Source organism: Temnothorax americanus, unplaced genomic scaffold (genome assembly GCF_048541705.1).
Source record: "Temnothorax americanus isolate GAGA-0224 unplaced genomic scaffold, ASM4854170v1 Scaffold18, whole genome shotgun sequence".
In the NCBI taxonomy this organism is placed as follows: Eukaryota; Metazoa; Arthropoda; class Insecta; order Hymenoptera; family Formicidae; genus Temnothorax; species Temnothorax americanus.
Window position 1 is genome coordinate 150,411 of NW_027509318.1, and position 21,109 is coordinate 171,519.

The 21,109-nt window shown below is 38.9% G+C and overlaps 1 protein-coding gene and 1 pseudogene across 1 annotated transcript; one reads left to right on the forward strand and one right to left on the reverse strand.

Annotated features, from left to right (window-relative positions):
* Nucleotides 1–237: 237 nt before the first annotated feature.
* On the reverse strand, nt 238–3,297 carry LOC143896335 (uncharacterized; annotated as a pseudogene).
* A 2,839-nt stretch (nt 3,298–6,136) lies between these two features.
* Nucleotides 6,137–19,076, forward strand: Ena (ENAH actin regulator enabled). Its single transcript, XM_077404144.1, has 9 exons — nt 6,137–6,460; nt 7,285–7,606; nt 8,042–8,196; nt 8,573–8,752; nt 10,036–10,097; nt 10,389–11,542; nt 11,744–11,938; nt 12,129–12,381; nt 12,495–19,076. Exons 1-9 carry the CDS (start codon nt 6,237–6,239, stop codon nt 12,521–12,523), a joined length of 2,574 nt encoding a protein of 857 aa, XP_077260270.1. The 5' UTR covers nt 6,137–6,236; the 3' UTR covers nt 12,524–19,076.
* The last annotated feature ends 2,033 nt before the right edge of the window (nt 19,077–21,109 follow it).

Below are 21,109 nucleotides of genomic sequence, written 5' to 3' on the forward strand. Positions count from 1 at the left end.
TCAGTTTTGATATACAAAAGTGAAAGTATCGTATTCTCTTCTCCCCAAATATATATATATATATATATATATATATATGTCGCATTTCCAACGTCACCAACGTTTCCAAGTAAAAATATGTATTAGGCTGATGGCAGAGAACGAGACGTAAATGTCGTAGTCGTGGACGTAGGGTAAGACAGAGAAAAACGTAGTCGTAAGGCCATTGTAGGCAATAGGCCTTACGACTACGTTTTTCTCTGCCTTACCCTACGTCCACGACTACGACACTTACGTCTCGTTCTCTGCCATCAGCCTTACTTTTAGGTGTCCCGTCTAAAGAAAAAAGAAACAACTCGTTAAGATCATAATCTCAGAGTTTCTTTTTGGTCACTGGGTATCGAGCGTGTGAGACGAAAAGTCAGCGTGGCGAAGGCCGCGAACGACTTCCGCTCAATTCCGCTTCATTCCGTCTTGCTTTCGCGGAGGCGATGGAGGCGTAGCCGAATCTTCTCTCTCGTCCTCATCTTTATATATATATATATATATATATATATCGTCCGCGTTTCGATCCTCCCGCGGCCGATAGATACGTATATGTACGCATAGGTCTCTCATGATGATTTCAGACGATTTTTCCACCGTCGAGCAGAGTTAATGACCACATCTGGGGACCGACCCACGACGCGAACGTTTGTCCGAATAACGTATCCTATATTCACGTCGTGTAATTGGACGTGCGAGTATCCTCCTAACGACTTTGCGACTCGCGACTCGTGACTAAAAGTCAAACCTTCCCAAATCGTGCAAAAGCGTCGTGATAATTTTCGCACTGATAAAAGAAATTCTTCCGCGAAATTATTTATTTAAATACAAATAGCAACGACATTCTAGTATAGGTGTTAACTGTTAACGTTTTTGTCTAATCAATATTTTATTCATCAATTTCACCTTTATTTTTCCTTACAATTAACACCAGTTGGAACTTTAGTACCGTTACCTATTATTAAGACTGTTATGTCAAGATGTTTAATGTTGGGAATTAAAAATTAACAATGGAGGCTTTCATAAAATTTTTGCTAAGGCGAGCTCGATTGCTAGGTCATTATAACTTGTTGTTAGATATGACTGAGATCGGTTAGCGATGGAACACCCTATATACCTGCCGGAAATGTTACGTTTTGCGCATTAGCGAGTACGATGATCCGGCATGGGCGGATTACGTTTTCGACGTGTGCGATGCGCGATACGTACGCGTGTACACGCGACAACCCTCCGGCCCCGTACACACACCAGGGTATCTCTCCTTCGAGAAGAGAACAAACCGTCGTATCGTATCCCACTGTCAATTTGCTAAACCGTGGGTAAAGCTGCGTAATGGCTTTCAATTTCACCTTCAATAACCGAGATTAATTAATTTTAATGCTGCGATATGGTGCAGATTGCTCGAGTAACCTACTTTTACCCTCGCTTAATCATCGCTTGGATTCGCAAAGAGAGCTTTGGCCTAGATGCAAGATATTCGAAAGTTCAATAGAACAATAAATTTCAATACACGATAAATTAATAAAAGCAAGACAAACGTTAATTAATATAATAAGGCGAAATAATATATATATATATATATATTTCAAGTTTCGCTTATTCCCCAAGTGAATATCCATGAGTATATACAGTTATACACGGGATATGCAACATGGTGACTTGATACCTAGCGTCCTAACAGGTACATATAACCCGAAGGTTGCACGCTCTTTTGTTAAATTTCCATTGTTGCGCTCATTATGCCCATATTGCACCTTGCACCGCGCCGCCGCGCGCCGGTCGGGAAATATTTTTCCATGTCCGCACTTTCTTACGCACTCTTGCACAGAAAAACGCGCTTCTTTACATACGAGTACGTTCTCTTTACCCGTGCGATATTACTATGCAAACGGAAAAGATATGACCAATTCGATTCAATTTTATTTTTATTCTTGAAATGTAACATAAAAGTACTTAAGACCCCTCCCCGCACAATGAAAAATATAAGGGACAAGGAACAGATATTAGCAATTAGAAATAAGAAATCAGGAATAAAGCTGGTGTGTAACATTAATACACGGCTCCCGATAGGTTAAATCTGTTGCCTGTGTTCTTCCCTATTTCTCTTGCTTGTATTTTTCATCGTACATTCAACTTTATTCTTGATTCTTTAGTCCTAATCTCTAATATCTGTTCCTTGTTCCTTATATTTTTCATTGTGCGGAGGCCCTTACAGATACATTTCTTTAGATTGTTGCTTCTCTCACAAAATCCTTACACGGATCTTGGTAGAACTGATTCTTTATTACATTAGATGCTTCCACTCGTCTTTGATTGATTTGATGAAAATTATTCCGTCTTTACTTTTTATTCAGTAAAGTGGCTGACCAGTAGTGTGTGTGTGTGTGTGTGTGTGTGTGTGTGTGTGTGTGTGTGTGTGTGTGTGTGAAGCTGGCGTTCATCATTTTGTGGAAAGGAGAATTATTTTACAATCAACAGAGAGAGAACTGTCAAAAATCGACCGCAGCGTCTATTCACCTATTTACTGATAAAGGCTCCTTTATCGGGGGATAAAAATTATTAAGAAATTAAAAAGACAATGTTTATTGCTAAAACTATTTCTAGAACTTATGTACAACTATAAATCTTTTGAAATCTAGTAATTAATATATCAAGAAAACGCCCGTAGGACAAAGTGAGACGCTGCGTGAACTTGACGTCTCATTGTCCATTGTCAGTCAGTCTGTCCTGAGACACATTATTTTTTGTGCTTTAATGACCAAAAAACTATTTGTCTAACGGGTCTAACCTATAGAAAACTATAGAGACCTCTCAATACTTAATGAGTTTCCACAAAATGATTAAGGAAATAGGAAATGTTACGCCAGCTTCACACATACGCTGACCAACGACTTTGTTACTCGCTGACCTCAAAATCGTTTGCATGATCGTTTGCGCATCGTCGGAGACTTTGTCCTTAAATAAAATACATCGGTAGCATCGCGCATCGTCGGGACGTCGAGTCGTGGAAAAAATTCGATATAATATATATAAAATTTAGAATCTGTCAGACAAAGCTCTGTGTATTAGTCATTCCATTGTTAAAATCAAAAAGAATTTTATTCCGGATTGTACGAGACGGCCTGGAAGTCAGGATCCTTAAGATTTAGGGCTCGTGTTACGAGAGTGAGAAAAGACTACTCGAGTGTCGCGAGGCTCCAATTAACGTTGACGCACGGCATGGCTTACCTACTTGCCATATGCTACTTTCGGTAATCGTATTCGTTTCATCAAGGTGAAACCATGAAGCCATACGTTTCTTTGGGCATTGAAAGTTTCGCTTTATTCCAAAAAATTACAATAAATTTCCAAGTGACTTTAAATAAACTGAAATAAACTCACCGTGTAGTAAATGTGTAGTACAGTGCGCGTAGAATGATAGTCCTCTCGGAGGACAGAGGTCTCGAAATACGGAGGCAGGGATCGAATAATTTTTAAGGCCGAAATATTTCGCAGAGATGAAATACATGGCATCGCGGCATATATTTTATGATTAATTATTGCAAGTGAATTTTCGCTGCAGCAACGAAAGGAATTTGAAGGCGTAAAATAATTTGTAGGAACAGTAATTATTAAGATAGGGGCCTATATCAATTTCCCCGTTATCGGTCTGACGTGTCGGCCAAATTGTTCTGATAAACCATATGTCGCTGAAAACGCGTCAGTGCTCAACGAGTTCCGTCTAAACGTTTTCTTTCGATAAGAGATAGCACATCGATCGCGGAAGTCCGCCGAGCCGAGAATTAATAGAGTCGTCACGATTGGACTCGTCATTGTCGATGCCCGATGGTATAAACGTATAAACGTATAAACCAACCAGCTGTATGAAAGAGAAATGTAATGCGTGCTCGCTTCTCGCTTCTGCGACGCGACGCGGCGCGCAGCGCAGCGTAGAATAAATTCGATATCCAATGTCGCGTGTCGCGTATGTATCGTCAGTATCGTCACTTGATTCGTCACTGCTTCCTCTCGCGCAGAATACTTTTGTTCTCTCCTTGCCGCGATACAATGCAACGAGATAATAAAAACGCGACGAAAACCGCGACAATCAGAATTACCATGCATTAAATGCGTATGCAAACGACATTCCTCTCCAGACGACACAGTCTATTTAAATTGTAATTTACAAGCATATATGAATTATTATTTACGATTTGAATAAGATGTGAATAAAAATGAGATTTATTTTTCTTATAAATTTTATTTGTTCAGATTTATCAAGTCAAAAATTTGAACAAGATTTAAGATTTTTATTAAAATGAAAGTTTCGACTCTGGACGATTCTGGAGAAATGATGCAGCGTTACGTATTTCTTTTTCTTATTGTTGGACTTTCTTATCGTAAGGTATTTTATATCGCTATTCGCGCTAGGTACATTCGCGCGATGTTGTGATGTGATGCATTTCGTTCTTTGGGAGTCTGTCACCGTTCGTCGAGAATCGAATCGCGATATTTTCCGGGGATGGTCGACAACGAGATACAATTATATACGGAACAGTGGCGATTATTTCATTCGGTGTTTGGTGAAAGGTATATTAACGCTTCCCTGAACATTACTGGAAATAAAGCGCATGCAATTTCGCGTGCGATAAGCTTTGTTTGCTGTAGGCTACCTAGTCGCGATTGAGATTTACGGTTGTTTTACGCTTTACGCCATGCGAAAAGCAGCTAAGGCAATGCCCTCCGAAACGCATTTGTTCCACTTTTACGTAGTAGGTACATGGCGCTCTCAAACAGTCTGATGGCTGGCTTCTACCGGCTGACAGATGAGAGAGAGAGAGAGAGAGAGAGAGAGAGAGAGAGAGAGAGAGAGAGAGAGAGAGAGAGAGAGAGAGAGAGAGAGAGAGAGAGAGAGAGAGAGAGAGAGAGAGAGAATCTCAACATTACTTCCGACCGCGCTGATACAATGCCGTTCGTGCTTTATGCTCTAAAAGTTCGACATCCGCGCAGAACATAATAAATCCGCGCGCGATCAGGAAACGTGACGAATCCGCAACTCCGGAAGAAATGTATAATATAAGAAAGTGCATTATTGCGCATCGTTCATAAACCAAAACTTTGCATCTCTCGAAAAGCTTTGAGAAAAGTATAAAAAGTATGTAAAAAATAAAACGACGATACCACATAACAGAAGGAAAATAGTGGACGTAATATTTTCAGATTGTTATATCAATAATATTCCAAAGATTACGCCTAAAAATGAAACTTGCTCCGTGAAAGGATCGCGGTTGTTTGCGCTCTCTAGCGTTGCCGGAATGGAGCTCGATTCATTCTATTTGCGATTTGCGAATCGACATTCGCTCTAATCACGCGTGTCACAACGATATTTAACTCGGACTGCATCACGCGCGCGCGCTTAGACCGGTAATTGTCGTATGCAAGGCCGGTCTCTGACCTACATAAGTACAAGTACTTACTTATGGTTAGTATATGCCGCGCGCGGAGCTGATTGGCAAGATCGCCGAATGCCTCTTGATATCCATCGACGAAAAAATTGCAGTCTTTGATTCGATGTTAATAAGGAAGTTTGCGACGAAATTTTTTCTTCCATGACACAAGGCTTTTCCACAATCCGATCAATCCATCCGCGATCATCTCGTCATTGATTCGCGAAAATTACGAGTAGCGTTTTTTTATCTGTTCATCCACACATTATTTGTTCATCGTGCAACGCAAACGTCCTCGAAACGTGGATCGCAACGGATGTTGCGGGCCGACTGTTATCATACTTTGCTTGACCGTGCGTATATACACATACACACGCAGCAGTAGCAGCAGTAGCAGCAGTAGCAGCAGCGGCGACGACGGCAGGGGATAGTCGAGGAAGTGGCGGTATCTCGCCACATCCTACCTCGTCCTGTTCCCGTTTTGCCAACGGAGGGAGTGCAGACTGCCTCTCGGCGTCGGCGACTCGGTCCAGTGAAAGCGACAGCGAGCGAGCGCGCGAGCTTCTCCGCGGGTCCCGCGGATATCGCGAATCGCAGACTTTTAATTAAGCCGTGCGCAAGCTGTGCGTTTATCTTACTCCGTTTTCGGTCCGTCTCGCGTCGGTGTCGTCGCGTCGCGCGTCGTACCGATTCCTGATGATAGGTACGCGGTCCCCGATAATAGCGGTGCGATGATCGGTGCGATAAAAATGATGACTTATTAGCGAGAAGAAGCTGTTGGCGATTATGTGGGACTCCCGCGAAAATTTCTTCTCCAAAATCGGCAGAACGAGATGGTCCTACGAGGCTTATTCGTCCGAGAATCAGGCACAGAGTCAAGACACGTTCGCCAGAATGAGTCCTTCCGTAACGATGCAACAAGAGCCTGCGTCGCAGCAGCGTGTGAATTTGCAACAGCGTACGAGCTATCGCCAGCAACGATCTTCTTGGCAACAGGATAGCCGTTCGTGGTACACGACGCGCACGTCAATTTTCTCCTTCGTCCTTCACCTTCTTACGCTATCGCGATATTCACAAAGACAAACAAGTTTGTTTCTTCATAAACGACCGCGACGCGACAATCTAAACTCTAAAGGATATCTGGAGATAACATTTTTCAGATATTCGTCGATATTCTATAAGTTCATTTTATTTATGTTAATAATGTCCGATTTCATGTCCCCCCCCCCTCGCAGAGGAAGCTTTGCATTCATTAGAATGATTATGAAGGGATTGTCAGAAATGCAGAGAAATTGTAAATGGTAAAGATCGATGATAAATCGAACAAACTGTACAATCTATGTTTCGTCCATTCGCCGTTCGCGTTGTCGCTCGGCCTACTCGGATTACCATTATGCGACTTTCTCGCATGAGCAAAAGCAAAAAGTGATAACGGTGCGATACGTGTGCCGCATGTACCGTCCACGATTCAACCCGGTGCACGGTGCAACATTCCCGCACATGTCCCTGTTACTTACTTACTTTATTTGGTTAGCTCTTTAAATAAGAAACTGCTTTGATTCATGCAAATATATTCTCTTTACTTTACGTAATCTAATTTTTAATTTCTTTTACTCTAACATCAACAATTAAATTGATTGAAAAATCACCGATAACTTGCCACTTTTTAATTGCATACATGGAATGATTCTCGTCCCGTCTCGCCCTCGAGATCACTCGAGATCACTCGAGATAACGTAACAAAGTACACAAAAGAGAATATATGCGAACGACCGAAGGAATTGATTGACTAAAACGCAAAAAGAAAATCAATGTTTTGTCATTTACATTACAGCGAAGTGAGCATATCATCCGCCCGCGCGTCGGTGATGGTGTATGACGACGTGAACAAGAAATGGATACCGAGTGGCAGCTCGTCCGGCCTGTCCAAGGTCCAGCTCTATCACCATCAGGTGAACAATACGTTCCGCGTGGTCGGCAGGAAGCTGCAGGACCACGAGATTGTTATCAACTGCGCGATTCTCAAGGGACTCAAGTACAATCAGGCCACGGTCACGTTTCACCAGTGGCGGGATAACAAGCAAGTCTACGGGCTAAACTTCTCCAGTAAGGACGACGCTGATGCTTTTGCTCGGGCGATGCTCCAGGCACTCGATGTAATTCATAACATTTTTTTCATCTTACAGTTTTATTAGAATTAATCCCGGCTTACTACGGGTTTTACTGTCCAATTTTGGATTTGTAGTTTTGGCATTTTTAACATATTGTTTTAAGTTATTGTGGCGGTTTAAGATCGTAACTCGTGTGTGTGTGTGGGGGGGGGGGCGGAGGTGGTAACTTCCATTAGGAGAAGCAAAACTTTCTGACAAACACTTACTTGAATCATCTCGGATGTCCAGAAACGGATTAACCAGAAACAAAAAAACAAACTTAAGGATAAAAGAAAAACGAACGTTCACTCGTTATCGTGGGATATCGATTTCAGTTACGGCAATTGTAATTGCCAATTTGGCTGGGCGTTGTCGTAATTGGATATATCGTTGTTAATTAGCTTCTAATTGCACATCGCGTCTCGTTGCGATGTTGCGTAGGTGCTGAGCAATGGTAGCAACATATCAAGAAGTCTCGCTCCGGCAACCACCACGACTACTCAACAGCAAACCGCCTATCAACAACAGCAGCAGCAGCAACAGCAGCAACAGCAAAGCCAAGCAACCGCTCTATATGAGGAGGACATGGGATATAGGTACGTCTCGTTCATTTTTTTTCTCGCTTTCAAATGATTTGCAGCGTGACTGTTACCTTATTATAGCAATTTATTATCTGTCAAGAGATATCATATGTCACACAACGTCCAATCGATTCACGTCACGTTTTCGAAATGCAGGCAACCTTGTTTCTCTTTATTTGAAATTTTTTCTTTAAATACAACAAATCAGAGTGTGGAGACATCATCACGAGATTCACGAAATAGTTTTGGTATACATGATGTGGTCGTTTATATATAGTAAAAGCGCGAAAAGTTTATAGGGTGACAACTTACTTTACATGGACATAGGCCCATTTCAATTTCCCCATCGTTTACCTGAAGCGAATTACACATCTGTTCTGACTGGTTGCAGTCAAGGTCGTAACGCGCGGATCTCCTTGTCCCTGAGCCATCTGCCTACGGGAGGCCAGACGGCCCTGCCCGTGGGCTCCGCCACCACAACCCCCGAGCACCACGTGACCGTTAGTGGTGCTGTTGGCACCGTTGTTCAAATGGGCTGTGCGCGTGGCTCACCGGGCGATGGACACTCGAGGTGATCTTCTCGTCCTTTTAACCCGTAATAACCTGAATTTCTTAATTAACTGCTATCAAAATCTCTTTTACTCAACATGTAATGCACATCATATAATATAGAAAAGTGTCTATCTGTATGAATGTCTACCGGGAAGCAATGTCTACAAATATATTGAAAAATACGTTTTATAAAAATTTTTCTCAAACATGCCGGAAAATTATTGATTTAGTATTGTTGTGTCATGTGACACAATAACATTAGGTTAATATGGGTTAAAGGTCATGCAGATCTATCTAGGACTCCTGATTCCCTGTAGTAAAGATCGCGGGCATTACCCACGTATTAGAAGAACCGTTTTTTTTTCTATCCACGTTTTCTCCTTGCATCTTTTCCCTTCCCCTTTCATGTAGTGAACGTTCCCGAAGAACGTTGTTGCAATTTAGCGGTTTTAATCAACTTCCAACTTCGTTCTCCTCTTTTTTTTCTTCTCTCTTCCATACAGTAAATTTACACGCGAGACTCCAGTGAAAGACTTAATGTGAAAACGAGGATCGGGGCAAAAAGATATTTACGCGATGTCGAAAATAAAATCCACGGAGACTAAGCGGGAGAATTCGCACCGTCTGTTGCACTCCGGGCCTCTCAAAATAACTCGAATACATTGCGCGACCGAGCTCGACATTTTTTCTTCGGCTTTTCGCGGATGATTCTCACAAAATTCTCAGGACACTCGATAAATTCGACATTCAAAACGATTGTCAGATTAGGATCGGCCTAAATATACAAACTTGCCAGGAATAGGTAAGAAAACAAGCAATGCGCAGCTATGTTAGCTTGCTCTACATGGAAAATACCTTGCGCCACATGATGAAAATATAACGGATTATTATCCACTTTACTTCCTTGGTTCGTATAAATTGATATCAATGTTTAAACGCCTATTGACAATAGCCTATGACGTAGAGTAAGAGTATTCTATTATCGCTGAAACATATTTATAGCGAAATAGGAAATAATCTTTGTAGAGCAGTATTATTTAGCATGTTAACGTGCGACACAATTAAATTTACCCGTGCGTTTATATAATTTTTTCTCTTTGTGTCAGTGTTGGAAAATATTTATCAAGCCAGTTAAAGTGAAATTTTTAGTACAATCTATGTATAGGATTATGTATAAGTGATCTATCATGTCCATTGTATTAGTTGGCTGGCCCTGTTACGCTTTACATTAATAATGCATTGTGCATTAATGTGGAGAACATGTGTATTTTGTAACTAACTTCAATTTCTATATCTGTGCAGAACCATGACTAGAGAGGACGTGGCAATAATTCAGGAACGCAGAATGTCTCAGCAAAGTCAAGGTATTGTATTTATGTTTTTAGCATAACATGTTTATACGTAAGATATAATTTTATAACGGGCACACATGTACATACGTGTGGAGATTGCAAATGTATTTGAATTGCAAAGATGTTATCCTAAAAGAGGTGTCAAAATTGTATATAATTTACAAATATCTACATGATGTGTGTGTGTATATATATATATATATATATATATATATATATATATATTTCAGAAAAAAAAATATATATATATATATTCAGAAAAAAAAAATATATATATATATTCAGAGATCAATTTCTTTGCAGCAACTGGAAGTCCCAATCCCATATCACCGAGCTGTCCATCTGCTGCACAGCAACAGCCGCAACAGCAGCAGCAGCAGCAACAACAACAACAACAACAACAACAATCCGGTCATCATCGAACTTCGTCGGCGCCGCCGGCACCACAACCGCCTCAACAGCAACAACCAGCCTTACAGGGTGTCGCCAATATGGTTCCAGCCGTTCCGCAAATGTCAACTGGACCGGGAGTCGGTCCCCCGATACCACCGCCTCAGCCGCCGATTGCACCCCCCGCTCCACCATGTCCGCCGACGATGATAAACTTTAGCTCGTCTGCGGCGCCGGCGCCACCGATGATGATGAATCAGTACGCACAATCGCCGTCGTCTCAGTCAAACCTTGCGAATCAACAGTCCCAATGCCAGTCTATTTACGTTACTAATCAAGCAAATCAGTATGGCGCCGCGCCTGCGAGCAATCAATACGCGAGTGCCACTGTTCCTAGCAGTAGCAGCAGTACCGGAAGCGGTGCGGCCTCTGTCGTGGGCCAAAGCCCGAACCAATTTCCGCCGTCCGGCAGTCAGAACAATTTCTACGGTACTAACAGTCAGACGAGCAATTACACTACTGGTGGACCGGTTAATACAGGCCAATATAGTCAGTCGATTGGTAGTCAAGCCGCGCAATATGGTAGCAGCGGTAGTAATCAGTTTGGAAGTAATAGTTCGATAAATCAGTATGCTACCGGTCCGCCACCTGGTCCGATAAGTCAATACGCGGTCGCGCAACCTGGTCAATCGTACGGCTCCAATATCGTGTCCCAGGCGCAAGCACAGTATGGTGGTACCGGTCAGGTACAAGCGGCTGCCACAGCGGCTACCACGAATCCATATGGGACACCATCAAATTCGGTGAATCAATATGCTACCAGCGGACACCACACGGTCAGCGCTAACGCTTATGCTCCTATTGCTAGTGGCGGTCCGCCACCTCCTCCGATGTTATCGCTGGCTGGGCCTGCGGCACCACCTCCGCCGCCACCGCCGCCGGTTCCTAACGCTAACAATTCCACCGCCGCTGTCGGTTCCGGTTCATCCGTCAGTTCCTCGAACGATCCTCCGCCTGACACCAACTCATTAGCCGCTGCCCTTCAAGCACGACTTAAGAAAAAACAGGTGATTTTCTTATTTTTTTAATTTTAATCTTTTAATTTTTTAGACAGAATTTTCACTTATTTGCAGAAATGAGATTTGATGTTATGTTATATTAACATGTTTTATATATATATATATATATATATATATATATATATATATAAATAGAGAAAATAGAAAACACATAAATAAAATAATAACGAACCTTTTTTTTATCAATAGCAACAGTCACAACCAGTGGAGAACAGTGGCTCGAGCACTAGTAGTAGCGGCAGCGGAAGCGGTGGAGGAGGCGGCAATTACGGCACCTTAGGGAGAGGTGGAGGTGGCGGGATGGCTTCCATGATGGACGAAATGGCTAAGACTCTAGCACGCCGACGGGCTGCCGCCGAGAAGAAACAACCCGAGCAACCACCGGTACGTAAACATTTATCATGTAACTTGGATATTCGGAGTAACTTGGATGACAAAAGTATTGGCGTTGAAAGATCGGCAAGAAAAGGAGAGAGGGGAGGAGGAGGAGGAGGAGGAGGAAGAGAGAGAGAGAGAGAGAGAGAGAGAGGGAGGGAGGGAGAAGAAAGCACTAATCGAACAATTTCTTTTACAGGAACCGGAAAGTTCGCCAGATAAGAAGTCTTGGGATAAGAACAATGCGTCGAATAATAAGTTCCCCAATGGCGCCGAGTCGCCGAAATCGGTACGCAAGAGGTTCGGTTCGGCTTCGGAGGACACTCTCCTCAAAGTAAACGGTGTTAACGATGGAACTTCGCTCACCGCGCAAGAGATGGAAGCCTTTAAGGTGGAGATAATTAAAGAAGTGCGGAAAGAATTCCAAAAAATGAAGCAAGAAATAATCGATGGTATGGACTATATGTATATTATTACACAACTGTGCAAAATTAAATTAATTTAATTACTTACTGGATGTAAATACAAAAATGTTTGCTTTATGTGAAATATTTTATTTTTTCAGCTGTAAAAACAGAACTGAATAAGAGATAAAGAAGATAATAAAGAAAAAATGAAAGATATAAAATCAAGCTCTCGAAAGTGAAGGAAGGAGACAAAACCGAAAAAGTTAAGGAGAGTTATACGACTAGATTGCTCGATATCAAAGTGGTGTCATTGAGAACCATATACAGGTTTTTACAACATATTTACTAGAATGTAATGTGATTACATTCATGTATATCGAATATTTATGTGTAAGTAAATTAATCTTAGTGTCTTAAGTGATCGTAATTTTTTCGTTATTTACTACATAAATATCGTAACAAAACGTTGAATCAATTGAGTTTCAATCTATTCAGTTTACAAACTAATTGATTTGTTTACATGCATAAAGAGTTACGAGAAATCTTTACAGATTCTGAGCGAGAGAAATACTTCAATGAAAATATAAAATAAGTACATGCACAATGAAATACTATTATATCGCTTCGTAGTATAAAAGGATATCGATAAAGACCAAAAAATGGTGTATTATTTATAACATAAATGAGAGAGATATCGATTTCTATACATAAATATCTATTATAATATTCTCATTTCTCTCTCTCTCTCTCTCTCCCTCCCCCTCCTTTCCCCTCTTCTGTTTTCCCCATCTCTTCTCCTGCTTTTTTTCTCGACAAGTTTATAGTCAAGGCCGTTCAAATGAGAAATTTTATCATCAAAATTTCCAGAAAAAAACTCAATTATTTCAACGTTCAAGTTACGCATCGTATATTTGTTATTGCATATGATTAGACAGAGTTTCTCGTATGTTGAAACATTCTTTTACATAAGGACGATCTCATCATAGAACATTCTATGTAGAATTCTTTCACCAATGACGTGGCATGTGTTTTCTTTGCATTTTTATTTTTGTTTTTTATTTTATCGAGGCGATGTCGTACGCTACCATTTTAATTTATGCAAAGCCCGTTGCGTTATCAATTTTTGTCATGATGATTTGAATGAATTTTGAAAATATAACAGATGAATACATTCCAAGAAACACAGCTCGTTCCCCGATACGCTAATCTCTTATGCGGGGTGTACAATGCGAGTCGTAAGTCATAAGTCGTAAAAAACTGACCAATCACATTTGATTATTCTTCTCAAATTCGACTGTAATTGGTCAATTTCTTACGACTTATGACTTATGACTCGCATTGTAGACCCCGTATTAGACATGTTGAACGTTGTATATAGCAATAAAGACGATAGACGGATGCCACGATCGTTGATTGTGAAATTCTCGAGAACATTGCGCTTAAATGATATATATCTAAAGTTAAGAAATCTTTGTGTTATATAGTTCATTCTTAGATATCCTATATCTAAATTGCGATTCACGTTTTTTATACGTTTAATATGACGAGTTGTTCTTCAGGAAAACTACTGTCGTACATTGAAGATACTGCTACACATTAAAGATACTTTCCGGTGGATTGAAAATTTTCTTGAAATCCGACATTAATAATTATAACTTTATAGCTTTTTCTATGATTAGTAACAACTTTTATCTAACTTGCTTTCAACGAGCACTTTTATTTAGATTTGATTTGCACAAACACGCGCACGAATGAGTTGCCCCGAACATCCGTACGATAAATAATTTACTTTTTATATTATCCTTCTCGAGACTTTATTTACTTTATTTTACATTCTCAATACATCCGAATGTCATCGTAACCAAATTTTTACGCGAAAAATTCTGACTTATTAATTTATTAGTCAAAATTGCGATATACAATAATTATGCTTGATTCATTCATTATTATGGCGAAATTTTCTACGTCAAAACAACGGCATAAGGTATACTTAGAGACCCTCTAATCAGAGACTGGCCATAAGGGGGTTACTTTTGATTGGTCTGCCATTTTTCTTCAAAAACAAGAGAAAGAAAGAAAAAGAGATATTAAGAGAGAAAGAGAAATCAATATAAATGTATATCGCTTTCTCTTTCTCTCTTATATCTTTCTCTTTCTTTCTCTTGTTATTGAAGAAAAATGGCAGACCAATCAAAAGTAGCCCCCTTATGGCCAGTCTTTGATTACAGGGTCTCTATTAGGTATACCACTGACGAACATCTATGGAATAAATCACGCTCCTAATAAAAAATAATATTTAATCGGTAATTTAAAAATTTTTTTTAAATATAATTAGATATACATATATGTATATATATATATATGAAATATTATTTAATAACAGATATTTGTCTCTTATACAAATTAATATTCATTGTTAGATAGAAGAAAAGAACAATCTTTTGTGTAACATAATCCGACATTTATCATTGACAATGAGTCAAGTTACATATTATGTGCGAAAGATCGCATTACATATAAATTGCCTTTTTATCTGACACCAATCGGTCAATTTTTGTACAAGTGTTTAATTAATGTCCGATAAAACGTTGACTATGAATAATATGGTGGAATAGCATGTATATCTACCCATTTTTTATCTCCCAAATGGATAAAATCCATTTTGTACGTGAATTTTGCCTTGGTAGTCGCTACCAATTCTCGTAACTTCGAAGGCTGAATTTTACACGTTTTTTTTTATTACGCAATGCTTTACTGTACTTTATTACGCGTACGGTTTTATTACATTGACACGCTAGCTTACGATAAGCGTAATCATAAGAACTCTTGATAATCATTCCGAAGGAATTAGATGAAAGACAATTTCTAGTCGAATCATCGGAGTGAGAGATATAATATCGCAAGGAAATTAAGATATAAAATTCTGACAGCAAGCGTCGATAAAGCTTATATTTTTAAATCACCTAAATATCGCATTTATATCACTTATCGATGTTTTATCGATTATCTTTTTTTAATCTTTCACTTAAATATTGGTTATAATTTTACCTAAGTGTATTCGATACGCGCGTTTAACAACATTTATTTCCTTCCCGTACCCTTGCGCGAGATAATGATTTTTGCCTTCCAAGGCGCATCTGTCATCCCCGGGATGCATCGAATGTTTTGATCGTTTTGATAATTGAGAGACACAAATGCACGAGTGCGCGCAATTATCTTTTTATGTAGTATACACACTTCTTTCCTTTCACCTTTTTTATTTATCGAGGCATTCCTTTCCGCTTCTTTTTACTACATATTTTATACTCCATTACCTTTGTACATATAAATTTATCTACGCGTGGATCTTCCATTATAATGCGTGTATTTATTTTATTCATCTTTTCTCTTTCTTGTTTTTTCTTTCATTTTTTTTTCTTAAATTGAGCTGTCAGTGCACGAGAGAGGGAGAAAATGCGAAAATATTGACAAAAAGTCTCTCGGAGGGCAAGATCTTTTTCGAATGTCCCTCTAGCCACGACTTCAGACGATTCGTTCTCTTATTATCGTCGCTTACGTCCTGCGCTTTTCCTTTCATCTCTGTCCTTTTACTTTTCTTCCTGTCTTCCTTCTTCCCATTCTTCCTTCCGATAAAAAGAATGTTTTACGTAATTCGCCCTGAATCATAATGACAGAATCTGCCGAATTTCGAGACGATTCTTTCTCAATTTCAAAGAAAAAAAATCATTGTTTGTCACTTTTAATATTTAATGTTAAATATTATGATAATTAAAAAGTCTCGAGTTAATTTTATTTACATAAATTAAATCTAAAATTAAAGAGAAAGACGAAAGAGAGAGAAAGAGAGAAATATGTATTATATATAATAATTAAAAATAAACTATATACATATATAACAGAGGAGTATTTTAAAATAAAGATATATATGTGTGTGTATATTATATTTATGTTATATTTATTATACGTTTTTTTCTCTCTAAAGCTTAATTCAGAAGAAAAAAGTTTTTTATTACTTAATCGTGCATAACTCGAGAAGCATATTGGCATATCGATAGTTTTAATTGAGAAAGAATCTACTCTAAATTTTACTCGTAGAATCTGTTGTTAAAATTAAGCACAATCGTTGTAAAGCATCGTGTATATTTACGTGTATATTACGCATGTATAACTGCGCGTTAATATAGGTAATATTTGCTTCTTTTCTTTCTTTACACGCGGCTGTCTGCCGTTCTCGTTAAAGCAACGCATTTCTATCGCGTCATTAGAGTCTACGGACGATGTTTAGACTACGCATTATCAAAGTTGCGATATGCATATTAGCCGCGCATACTTTTTTTGCACTTAGATACAGTATATTAAGTATATATGCGTATATTATAGTGGAACTATAATTTTCATATCACAGTCTTAACGCGAGTATTAAGAGTGTTTTTGTGTTAAGATTAAAAAAGTTATTTAAGGAGAGCGGGCCGAAAAGGCTTGGCTAATAATGAGAAGAACGGTGATAAAAAGAACTGTCGCGATCAAAGCCGTTAATAAGCACTGTGTATCGCCAAGTTAAAATGTCAACGATCGAATGCATAAACGACTCTAAATTCGACACATTTAAAACGAGTGAAATGAGCGACGAAGATTTTTAATGATTTAATTTGCCTCTCATCTATTTCTTCCCAATTTTCAACAAGCGATCCTAAAATTGTATAATGTATATGTATTATGTATATATATTTCATCGCATGAATACAGTGTTTCAGATTCCGCGTTGTGTGTGTGTGTGTGTGTGTGTGTGTGTGTGTGTTGTGTGTGTTTTCTTACGTTTCTATTAAGAATTATTATTTATTACTTTTTAAGCGATAAATGTACAAGTAATAGAAAATTGACGAGTAAACACGATCTCGGGCACTTTTAACGTGCAATGAGAATTAATTAATTTCATTAAAATACAAGCCTAATGTATTCGCACAATTGGCAATGTAATGACAAATGGACAATGTAATTTTACAAAAAAGAATCTGCACGCATTTTCCATAATATATGTTTGTTCAATAATTTATTGATAACAATTAATTAATTAATTAATTAATTAATTAATTAATCAACTGTTGCCAGCTTCGCTCGTGCGAGTGAAAATGTTGGTGTTTAAGCTATGGTTAGAAACGTGTGTGCGGAATGACTGCGAATTGACATGCGTATAAAACATTAATTAATATTAAGTTGTGTCGTAAGCATCACGATACCACGAAGACTCGTACCTTCCACGGTATCCTTCACTTTTAAACTTGTCGCTTCGTCCTGCCTTCGATATAACGATATAAGTGATATGTGAAAGAATCGCGTATTTATCGCGTAACATTAGAGACCATGAATTGGGACGAGCGACCTGCACGCGATACGATACCGTAACACGTGGTTTTCTAGTTTAACGATCAAATGCATATTCAGATAAAATTTCTGAATCGTCGATATTTCAATTACGTATAAAATTCGCGCAAGGCGAAAAGCGAGGAAAAGTGACTTTTGTCATGTAAGATAAAATACGCCGATAATTACCCGATAATGCACAAAGCGTAATCACGAGGCGCGAATGAAGGCGTCGAAACTGTTTAGCTTTTACGAGTAAGAGAGAAGGGAACTGTTTGAAATCGATATATAATTAAGTTTGGATTTCTGGATGATAGAGATAGGATCGCGTGTGAAAAGGCATCTCCATGTTGTCCTTGGCATGGAAAGAACGATCTCTGTATATGAGTACGTAAAGTACATTTTTGCAGCATCGAACACGCGCACGTTGAACTCGATGAAATTGTTGTTGCCGAAAGGAGCCGAAAGGAGCGCGTGCGAGGATACATGCGATGCGAATCATAAGTCGCCGTTGTTGGCATGCCGAACTTTACCTCGAATTGTGATATGTTGTGCTGAATGATCGCGTGTGAATCAAACAGCGTCCGTCAACAGCCATCGACTGCCAAACCCTCGAGATTTCTCTCATAGATTCCTCGCAGCGTGCGTTTTAACGTTCGGAGCTTACAGGCGAGAAAGAGCGCGCGCGCGCGCGCGCGCGCGAGAGAGAGAGAGAGAGAGAGAGAGAGCAGCTCGTCGTTTACCAGTATATCGTATAATCCTGATGTAATTAGCGCGTTTTTCACAAACAATTGACTTTTTTAAATTCTTTTCATGCGAGGTGGGGAGAATCTACAAGTACTTGTACAAGTACGACTTGTACTTGTTAACCGTTGTTGATCATCATTATATATGACGACCACATCTCGATCTTATTCGGTGCTGAGGAATCTGACGGTAGTACTCTTTCAATTTTATAACGCACATTTACTTTGATCATTTCTCCGAGATTAGACCTAAACACTCGTTAATTATTTTACCCTTTCCTAGTCCTTTTTTTGCAAATAATTCATTTTTCGCACAAACTCAAGAGCTAAATGCTAAATCATGAGCTGTGATGACGCGTAAGCACCGAAGGAGTCGCGAACGGTTTACTTTTCTGAAAGTGGACGAGACGAGCTCAAGGATGCCGCGAAGTTAATGTAATAATATTTTAAGTGAATGAGATAAAGAGCGACAAAACTACTTTGTATCGAAAGATACGTTCTTTTAATTGTAGCGAAAGCGCAAACTACAGCGAGCACCGAATATGGCTACTACTTTGTTTCGTAAGACGTATCTTGAAAATATTTCTATGTAAATGAATGACAAAACAATAAAAAGAGTATACGCTGTACAAACCTGTCCTTTTTACGTAATGTAATTAAATTTTTATCATGTAACGAGTCATCGTGAGTGTGTGTGTGTGTGTGTGTGTGTGTGTGAGATCGGAGTAATGAAAGGCTATTTGAGTCAGTTAAAGAAAAATAAAAATGTTCAAGACGTGAAATTTTCAAAAGCCCCATGACTAAAAAAGCTCCTCCCTACCCTGAACATTGAAAAGCTCATATCTCTCTCTTTCTCTCTCTCTCGAAAATTTGTTATCCAATTTTTTCTTTAATTGACTCAAATAGCACCTCTTTACACTATAGCAGAAATAAAATGTTGCAACAACTCACAACTCACGGGAATATAAGTATAACTTTTTCTCTTTTTAAAATCAAAAGTTGATAGATTTCGAGTTTGCGTGTTTTTACGCACGCAATATACATATAGGTATATCGCGCGAATGAAATATTTCTCGAAGCTATTTATAGATGAGCGTCATCGCGTTTATGCGCTATCTACAACTGAAACGAAAGCGATCGCCACGTTGTTTCTTATACGATCCGAAGAAAATTATTGATTGGATATTAAGGATACTTCTAATATCAAATTTCATTTAAAAATTTCAAATCAAAGTACGATAACCGTAAGTACTTGAGTAAGTATTCGATGTGATTCGGTAAAAGAATAATATTATAATGTGTAATAAAACGGGAATATATAAACGAGAAAAATAAAACATAGTTGGTACAAGTTTTAATTATAAAATTTAAAAGAATCATATTTGAGTCTGGTGAAAAAGATGGTACGAAAGTTTACGGCATATTGCAAGACAATGCACAATGCACGTCAATTATCCGGCTCAATTCAATCAAATTGTACCGGCACACTGCTTTTGCTTTATTCAACGATCGATTTTCTTTTCCCTATACATATATATATATTATTACAATTATTCGGGCTCGCTTGTGTCATCCGCGGCGAGGTTACCAAATCTAAGTTCAATATCTTACGTACGATATGATTGTGGCATCGCAACTATTTACGACGATGATGGATCCTTTATTGCATCATCGGCACGTGCTAACTCAATCTTCGGCACGTAGTCCACATACTGTATACATACATATCTTTTTCGATTACATGATTATTTACATTGATGTAATTTTTCGTAATTTATATCGTGACATATATATATATATATGTGATAGTCTCTGATAGTCATTATTTAAAGACCATGCAACTTATGATCAGATTCTAATTCAGTATTCACACACAACCATCTCAAGACCTAAATCTACAAAGAACAAAATTAATAAAATTTAATAAACAACGAAGGTAATGTCCTAAAAACTTGAATTTTTTTTAAAATAATTTTTGGCATTACACGCTTCTACAGTGAAACTATTTCTTTCTCTCTGTAATCTCTACATTCTTTTGCAGAAAATATTTTAATTCTTTTTCTTTCTTTTGCCTCTAACTATAAGTATAAAACATCTAGTCCGAGGATATCTTTATTATTTTGTTTGAAACCCTAAACGCGTGTAATAATATACATAACGAAACGATGTAGCTTAAAAGAACGGATCTTATTCACATACATATGTCAATTGTCAAGGTAGCGGCGGATGACTCGTCGCGAGGTCGCTGGGTGAGGCGGTGATGAAGTGGCGAGGTGAGGACGATGAGGCCGGGTGAGGGGTGAGGTGGTGCGCTGCGCAGCGGATCGATATGGGACGTGGGACCACAACTGGCTCGCCGCTCGACATATAGGGCGAATCAAAAACTTGGACGCTTGGGATTTTTTAGACTAAAGATGTAGAAAAGAGAGTGTCAGGAGTGTCAGGAGTGTCAGGAACACTGTCAGGATGAAAAAAAGAAATAAACCACTTGGATTTACATTTCCAAAGATGCATTAAACGATTAGACTTATGATCGGCTCAGATTTCTAATTCTGAGATACATTTGATTTGTATATCGAAAGTAATTTTTTAAATAAGATGATAATATTGCGCAAGTAGCGTAATTAATGGGTCTTTCTTCTTTTGGTTTTTGGTAGTACACACAG